Source organism: Arachis ipaensis, chromosome B03 (genome assembly GCF_000816755.2).
Source record: "Arachis ipaensis cultivar K30076 chromosome B03, Araip1.1, whole genome shotgun sequence".
Classification (NCBI taxonomy): Eukaryota; Viridiplantae; Streptophyta; class Magnoliopsida; order Fabales; family Fabaceae; genus Arachis; species Arachis ipaensis.
In genome coordinates, this window is record NC_029787.2 from 124,556,584 (window position 1) to 124,566,145 (window position 9,562).

At 34.4% G+C, this 9,562-nt stretch overlaps 1 protein-coding gene across 1 annotated transcript; it reads left to right on the forward strand.

Moving 5' to 3' along the window:
• Positions 2,481-3,101, forward strand: LOC107633792. Its single transcript, XM_016337394.1, has one exon. The coding sequence runs from the start codon at positions 2,481-2,483 to the stop codon at positions 3,099-3,101; it is 621 nt and encodes a 206-aa protein (XP_016192880.1).

The window sequence follows — 9,562 nt, forward strand, 5'->3', positions numbered from 1 at the left end:
ACTTATATTATTATAAATACTATCTAAGTCATAATCATGGTTTTAAAAAATTGGATTGAATCAACCTGTCAGATCGGTCCAATCGCAAACCGAACATCTTTATAATTCGGCTTTAAAAAAAACCATAAATCTAAAATTTATGTATGGATCACTGAATCATTCGATTAGACCAAACTAAGACCTAACCGATTTTACTTAAATTGTGCCGTTTTGAATTTTAATGGGAAAAAAAAACACTTGAAGCCCTACCCAGTTATCCTATCTTCTCCTTTTTTTCGAGTTAAACCCCACTTTAGTCCTTAAGATTGGCAAGTTACACTGATTTAATCCTTGAGATCCCAATTGCACTAAATTAGTCCTCCAGATTGAAAAAAATGCACCACATTAGTCCTTCCCCCTTTTTCCGTCACTGGAGCACTATCGCTGTTAATGACGTGGTCAATTCTTGCCACGCTGGACACAAAGAAACAACATCGTTTGTAATTTGGCGCTAAACACCCCTTTGAACAACATCGTTTGTGTGTGTTGAGAAATAAAACATCATCACCCCTCTTTTGTCTCTTCTCTTCGTCTTCAACTTCTCCATGAGTGATGCAGAAAAAAAAAATCTCTCTTCCATAAATGACATAAGTTATAAACTGGTAGCTGTAATAGGATTTCTAGAGGCCATTTGAACATGATGTACACTATACACTTGTCTGGAGAGTTCGTTTTCCACTGCAAGGATCTTCTGTTTCGTCAACGAAGTTAGTGAGAAGGAGTAAAATTTTATTTTTTCAAATTTTATGGAATGCTTTGATGTTTGTTGATCATGGTTGATTGTTTTGTATATTGTCAGTCCACAACCTTGAAGTGGATTCTATGCTAGGGTTTTATTTTGATGTTTTGGGTGACTGTGTTTAGGAATTTTTTTTTATGCTCTGTTCCGATGGTAGAACAACGAGTATCTTCTCATGATTGATAATTGTGTTTTATTTTGATATTTTTTTGTGCCATCTATGAATGTTATTGATGAAAACTATCTTAAAGTGATCAGCGTGTGTATCTGGTGTTGAAAATAAATTCTTTTGAACCATGCAGATGGATGTGCAGTTAGATATTATGTTTCACCATGAGAAAAAAAAGTGTTAGAAAGATGAAAAATGGATAACTATTTATTTGCTTGATAAGAATGCATTTGTTGGTGACATTGATGTAGATACTTTAGATGTATTTTGGGTGAGAAATTATTATAAGGAACTCGGATATGATAAGATAGAAGAATGTTGGTTGCATATTCCTAGGAGGGGTTTAGACAGCGGTTTAAGAGTTCTGAATTCTGATGATAAATTAAGAGAGATGTGTTTCATGGCTGAAAATAATGTTGATGTTTACTTTGAGCATGCAGTGTCATCACCATAAATTGTTGAGGGGAAGGAGATTATTGTTTATGTTGATGATAACCATGATGAGCTCAGAGTGGTTGGTGATGAACCCGGCAATGAACCCCTACCAAACAAGATCCCAAACCAAGCTAATAAATCCACTGCCTCTGCTGATAAGACTCAATTCTCCAACAACTATGAACCAACAAATCTTAGTGCTAATAAGCTCACTGCCTTTGTTGATAATACCTCACCACCCAACAACACAGAACCAATAAATCTTGGTACTAATAACCCAATATCCCACAACAATGAACCCACTACCACATCCAACTCTAATCCTAACCAAGCTACTACTGCAAAGCCTATTAGCAAGACTCTTCCAATTATCCCAAAAGCTAAACCTAAGTCAAAGGCCAACTCAAAGCCAAAACCTAATACTACATCTTCTTCCAAGCCCAAGCCAACTCAAAGTGTGTGTCCAAACCTAAAATAAATTGAAAGTCCAAATCCAATACTAAAGCCTATTGCACAAGGTCTGTTTCAAGAGTGAGGTAAGTCCAACAACCACACAAGAAAAAATAAGTTCTGATATTGCCTTCTTCTGAAAATGAACACACCATAGAGGACAGTTCATATGAACTTGGGAGAGATGATAGCTCAAGTGGTGGTGACATAGTGGGAAAAATTATAAAGCCAAGAGAAGAGACATTAAGAGGCATGCACCTGCAGAGACTTTTGCAAAGTCTAAAAGGAAGTTAATTAATGATGATGATGCATTAGTGGTGGATGATAAGGAATGTGAGGTGGACTTAAGTTTCTTACAAGTCCCTGTCATAGGAGATGAAGATCTGGACAATGCTTTGGACCCAGTAACAAAATCTGATGAGGCCAACTCTTGGCACTCCGAGGAGATGAAGATTCTCCCCTTTAGAAGATGAATTTTCAGAAGAAGAGCCTGATGATGTTTTCCTAGTATTTAGAGATGGTATTCGGTTTAGTGATTTAAAACTTGAGGTGGGAATAAAGTTTAATACAAAGTATAAGTTCAGAGAGGTAGTGAAGGAGTTTACAATTCAAGAAGGTAGATGGATTCAATTTATTAAGAATAATACTATGAGATATAGGGCTGTGTGCAAGATTGAGGAGTGCAATTGGGTGGTTTATACCTCACGGGATCATGAGAAAACATGTTGGCAAACTAAAACATTCAATAACGACCACACGTGTTCTAGAGAAGCCACCAACCGAGCTGCAAATAGGAATTGGTTGACCAGCAAGTTAGTGAAGAAGGTTAGGAAGTATCCTAACTTTAGACAATGTGAGGCAGTTGTGTACTTTAAGTCTAAGTGTGACCTGGTGTTAAATAGAAGTTCTATTTCTAGAGCCTTGGCATATGCTAGAGCTGTGGTATATCAAGATGAGAAGGCTCAATATATAATGGTGAGGGACTACGGTGAAACACTCTTAAAGTGTAATCGGGGATCAACAGTGAGAATTGACACTATCCTACAACTAGATGGAGAGGTGATTTTTCAGAAGATGTCTGTTTGTCTTAGTGGCTGCAAGAATGGGTTTAAGACAGGGTGTAGACGATTGATTGGATTAGACGGGATATTCTTTAAAACACAAATTGGAGACCAGATTTTATCACCCGTGGGTCAGGACGCAAATAATCACATATATATTATAGCTTGGGCAATTGTAGATGTGAAGAACACGGATAATTGGAAATAGTTTTTGGAGCTACTTCATGAGGATTTCGGAGACTATAAAGAAAACAAATAGTGCTTTATGAGGGACATGTAAAAAGTATATTCATTAATCATCTTTTTTTTCCTTTCATAGTACATTTTATTATTCTAAAATGATTTCATAATTCATATTTTTTAATGTTTTCAGAGTTCTTTGAATTTAGAATTTCTTTACGAGAGGCAAAAATACATGACACTAATTAAAAATGAATTAAAGTTATATGAAATTGATTATTTGTTATTGTTATTTATTTTTCAATTGGAAGCTGGATTATAAGTAGTGTATTTGAGCTTGCTGTTTAGTTGTAGGATTTCAGGTTAATAATTGCTAGTTAATAATGCTGTTCAGTTATTTGTTACGTGTTAGTCTGAAAAGGATTTACTTTCTGAATGAAATATTTTACACGGAGATTGTTATTATTCCATGTGAGTAGTCTAATACATAGACAAAAATAGGAGACGATTTAAAGGTAGGGGACCATTTCAGGTTCATTAAACAAATGTTAGGGACCATTACGGGCTCATTTATTGTATCTCAAGGACTATTTTGTATCATAACAAAAGTTACTTAATTGTTGTGTTCGCATGCAGGGCCTGATTTCTGCTGTCCAGGAGGTCATGTCGCATGTCCACCATAGATTCTGCATGTGGAACCTATGAAAAAACTTTAACAAGTAGTGAAAAGATTTAGAACTGAGGGAGTTACTCTGGGAATGCGCAAGATCAACCACATATCAAGAGTTCTCTGATAACATGAAGAAGATTAAGAAAATTAATGAAGATGCCTGGAATTACTTTAACAAGTGGCCTAGAGAATTATGGACAAAGTCAGCATTTAGTCATAGCCCAAAGCTTGATAACATCTGCAATAATGCATGTGAAGTCTTTAATGCAAGAATTAAAGAAGTAAGGGCCAAGCCAATTATCACTCTACTTGAGGAGGTAAGAATGTTTGTGATGAGAACGATAGCTAAAAATAAGGTTAAGCTTGCCAACCATGTAGGGAAGCTACCATTAATGCTTCAAAGTAGATTGGACAAGATCAGAAAGGAGTCTGAAAATTGGATGCCAACCTGAGCTGAAGATGATGAGTATGAAAAGTTTGAAGTGCATGGATATCCAACAAACATGGTAGCGGATTTGAGCAAGCGGCTGTGCACATGTCAGTTTTGGATGTTAACAGGTAATTTACTAGCATTTATATCCTCTCTTTTTTGCGAATAATTAATACTTTAATGATACATTTGTTTGTTATTTTCTTTATAAATGCCTTGTGTGCATGCTTGTACGGCTCTTGCAAGAGTGAATAAGAGACCTGAAGATTTTTGTCATAAGTGGTTCACTATGGACTCATATAAAGACACTTATATCCATTACAAAAAAATTTTGCCTGGACAAATTTTTTGGGAGAAATCTGAGCACAATAGGCCACAAGCACCAAAGACCAAGAAAAAGATTGGATCACTCACAAAGAAAAGGAAAAAGGATGCAGATGAGAGCAATGGAGGAAGCAAGAAATCTAAGCTTATCGAGGTCCTAAAGAGACGACTTAAATCCTTCACTTGCAGATACTGTCTATAGAAGGGGCACACAAAGAGGGATTGCCCAAAGAAGAGAGCAGTTGATGTTGCAGCTGCAGCTATCGCTGTTGTTAAGACAAAACCCAATGCACAAGGAAATACAACACCAGGATCAACTATTGATCTAAATTCTGTTGCACCAGAAGCTGTTGATGTTCCTGCTCGAGCTCCTCCAGATGCACCTGCTCAACCAAACTACTCAGATGCACAATAGTCTCAAGAGGTAGTTACATTTAGTTTAACAAACCACATGTAAAATTATTGTGCACAATTAGCCTAAATTTATATACTATTTAAATGAAATAGGCTCTACCTACGAGGCCATCCAAATTGTAGACCAGAAGGAGGTCCTCACCACCATCAGGATTGGTCACTATGGATCCACTATAAGAAACAAGCTCAACCACAGCTTCCAGACTGCAGCTTCTTGAAATTTATCTCAACGCCCGACTTCAAGCCACCGAAAAAGAAGAAATGAAGATGTAGTTGATGGCAGTAGATCATTTTGAATGATACTATGAATTTTTTTTGTGAATGATATTTTTATTTTGTGGCTTAAGTTTACGAAAGTAGACCATTTATCTATTTGAATACATTATATGATATGATGGCAGTCTCTATCCTTACTATTGGTTTATTTTAAAACTCATTGTTAAAACTCATTGTTACTTTTCTTGAAACTCGTTGATATGGTAATATATTATTATTATTATTATTATTATTATTATTATTATTATTATTATTATTATTATTACTATTATTATTATTATTATTATTAGAGTAAAGTATCGTTTTTGTCCCCAACGTTTGGGGTAAATCTTATTTGTGTCCCAAACGTTTAAATCATTCTATTTGTATCCCTAACGTTTGTAAAAGTGATTCAATGTTATTCTGCCGTCAATTACACATCATGAGCACTTTTGTTTGAGTTTTAAAAATCTCTTCTTGAAGTTAGAATACAAATGTCTGAGATAGAATCGATGATCCACTCCGAAAAATAACTCGTTAAAAGTTGAAACTAATTCCTATATAATTCACTTTTCTATGGACATAATTAAATCTAAATACAAATAGTGGGTATAATATTAAAATCGAACACATTCAAGTGAGACCTAATTGAGAATGAATACATCCAAATGAGAATAATTGAAAAATATAAATACATTTATTTATGCTATTGTAGATTTTTTTTTGCAATATTTTTCAATAATTTTGTTGGATGACAAAAAAAATACTTATTTTATGTTTATAACAGGACTAACAACTTGAACATTTGACAATGACACTTTTTCTTTCTTCTACGACACATTAACCCTAAACACATTAAACAAAATCATGCTCAAACTTTAAATACCAACATGAAACCAACAATAAACATTATAAATAGAACCAACAATAACATGTACTTTTTTGGGTTCTAACTTCAGCTTCTAACTTCTTGATTATCCAAGCCAAATTCACCTTCACTTGGTCAACATTCTCGGTAGAAGTTACCTTTCCACCGGCATCTTCTTCTCCAATGTTAGCCCAGACAAATAAACCACACCACCTCTTTCCATTGACATTGTAGTTAGGACATTCAATGAATGGCTTGTTAGCATTAGTCTCTGTTGTGGATCATCGAAGAACAGGACGACAGCCACACCCACACCATTGTGAAACACTCAATGCTCTACTTTGACTGAGAATCCTTGTGTTAGACCGCATAGAACTCTGACTCCCACTTGCAATCATGATCCTAAAACCAGAAGGGTGCACAACGAGTAAGGAGACGAAGAACCAGAAAAAAATGGGAAGAACAAGAGGAATAAGTAAAGGAAGCAATTTAGGTTATAAAAGTGGACAAAGACCAAATTGGAGCTAATCAAATTTTATGTCATGTCATCTAACCGTTACTGTGTCCAGCGTGGCAAGACTGATGACGTCAGTGCTCCGGTGATGGAAAAAGGGGAAAAGACTAACGTGGTGCATTTTTTCCAATCTAGAGGACTAACTTAGTGCAATTGGGATCTTGAAGACTAAATTAGTGCAACTCGTCAATGTCAAGGACCAAAGTGGGACTTAATTCCCTTTTCTTCAGTTTAAACTTCAAAGTGTCACGCTCAGACACCATCGTCTTCGTCTGGTCGTAGTGTTCGAAGTTTTCAATCCACCAATCGCAGCTTCTTCCTCGAGCTCGGCGTGTTGGATTCTGTTCTTCGTTTGTCAGCCACAACTTCTTCCAACCCACCATCGTCATGCTCGTCGCCTGGCTTCCGTCTCCGGCGCACTTCTACCTCTCTGCTCAGAAGTCAAAATGAAGGTTTACAATTTTGCTAGTGCTATTCAGATTGATATTTTTGTTTATATTTTATTTTTCATTATTGGCTCTTTGTTATTTGATTTAGGATTCTGCTGCTAATAGTGCTATTTAGATTAAATTGTTTAATGATTAGCTCTATCCATTGTTACTGTTTTATGCTATGCTGAAAATAATTTAGCTAAAATTATGCTCATTACTACTAGTTATTGTTAATCTTTGAAAAATTTTATTAATTTTTGTTATTATACTGAAATGATGCTCTTTACTAATGTTCATGATTAATTTTTGAAAAAAATTATTAATCTTTGTTAAAAATATGCTAAAATCATGCTCATTGTTAATCTTTAAAAAATATTATTAATTTTTGTTAAAATTATGCTGATTATTATTGCTCATTGTTAATCTTTAGAAAAATTTATTAATCTTTATGAAAATTATGCTGAAACCTTATTAATACTTGTTAATCTTTGGATTTTTTTTATTTGACTTTTGAATTTTTATTTATAATTTTATTATAAAATAATTTTTTTGATTGAACTGGTTGAACTAATAAACTAGTAACTAAAACGGTTTAATGATCGGTCCAATTTTTAAAACCTTGATCATAATATAATCATCTCTTTCTAAGATTAGTTTTGATATTATTATTAATTTAGGAGTGTTCATGGAGCGGATCCCTATCTGCAAATCCGAAGTGTTTATCTGAATCCAATATGAAAATTTCGGATATTAATCCGATCTGCAAGGCTATCGGATCCGCATATCCGTAGATCTACAAAAAATAAATAAATAAATATTCTTTTATATTTTATTTCAATTAATCAATATCATACATGTTGTATTATTTTATTATTTAAAAATGTATGTTTAATCATATTTTCATAGTAAACTTATTTAAAAGGGTGAAAAAGATGAATTTTATTGACAATTTTGTAATAAAAAAAAGCTTTTCAAAGTATTGTTATATTATGTAGATATATCCGATATCTGATTTGATCCGCATGAAAAAATACGTGAATACTGGATTCGATCCGATAATTTTAATGCGGATCGGATCAAGATTTTGGTCATATCCAATCCGCGTTCACCCCTAAATTTAAATTTGTGCTTAGGGATGTCAACGGGACAGGGCGGGGCGGGGGATATCTCCCTGCTCTCCATTTCCGCCCCTCATATTTACTCCCTGTCCCCATCCCCGTTTTCCACTGTGGGGGAATATTGCTCCCATCCCTATTCCCCGTGGGGATCCTATTCCCCATCTATCTGATAGTTCTAACTAATTATTAATTTTCATATGAATAGAGCTGCAAGTATCCATCTTATACAAAAAACAACAAGATTTTATATAAAAAGTCTAAACGACAGGATGACAACTTCTTTTGAAATGACGTAGTGAGCAGTGGATGAGGTGGGAGACGCGACAACAGCGGGGAGAATGAACACGACGGCAGAGTTATGGAAAGGAACGTCGCAAATAGAGAGCACGACGCGATGAGGGTGATGGCACGGTGAGGTGTGACGATGCGGTGAGAAGGGAGAGTGGCGAGGGGGTGACTGCAGAGAGGTTGGATAGAGTATGGAGTATGGACAACATTAGGGATCTCTGAATTGAAGAAAGGTTATGCAACTGAGGATTAAGAGTTTTGTGTATATATATATGTTTTGGATTTCGGAGATTAGCAGGGACAGGGCAGAGATTCCCGCTTGGGTCCTTGCACCTGCCTCGAAAAAATTTTATTCCCCATCTCAATCTCTGCAAAAAAAATTTTCACAGTTAAATTCCTATTCGAAGCAGTCTCCGCAAGAATCTCCGCGTCTTAAGAAGTTTTGCCATCCCTATTTGTACTTTAAAAAAACCGGTCAACAAATAAAAAGAAAGAGAGAGCGTCCCATTCGAGTAAGGACATTGTGGGTTGGTTTGAGTCGGTCCAAATTGTCATTGACATGTTAAAAATTGAAACCATGGCCCGAGTTCAATTTTTCCTATGGATAAGATCTAGTAATAAAATTGGGTTCATCTTTATTTAGACCATATGTGTTTATCCACTTAACTTAATAACCAAAAAATTTAACCAAATTTGTTACAATAAAGTGACATTTTTTTTTGTTAATTTTTCTTTTAAAATAACACACCTTAATTATAGAATAACTAAAGAAATAATTGTAATTCATTGTTATTAATTATTTGATCCTTGCTAAAACTTTTTTCCAATTTTTAGCTATCTATTTGATTTTTTATGTGATCAAATAAAATTTATTTTATTTAAACTAATATATTTTATCATATTTTTAAATAATTTAGAGATGAGAAAGTTTAAGAGCCAGTAATTTTATTAAAATTTGGCCAACACTTAATTAACAAAAGAAAATGGTGTAATTTTGCTATATTAAAAATACTAATAATGATTAATTGATGACTACAAATCATAAAATCTACTGACCTCCTAGCATTCTTCTTTAGACTATGTTTGGTTGGAAAGAAATAAATAACGAAAAAAATTGAATGAATTTTTATTTTCTTTAAATATGTTTGGAAGGAAAAAAAATATTTTAAAAAAATAA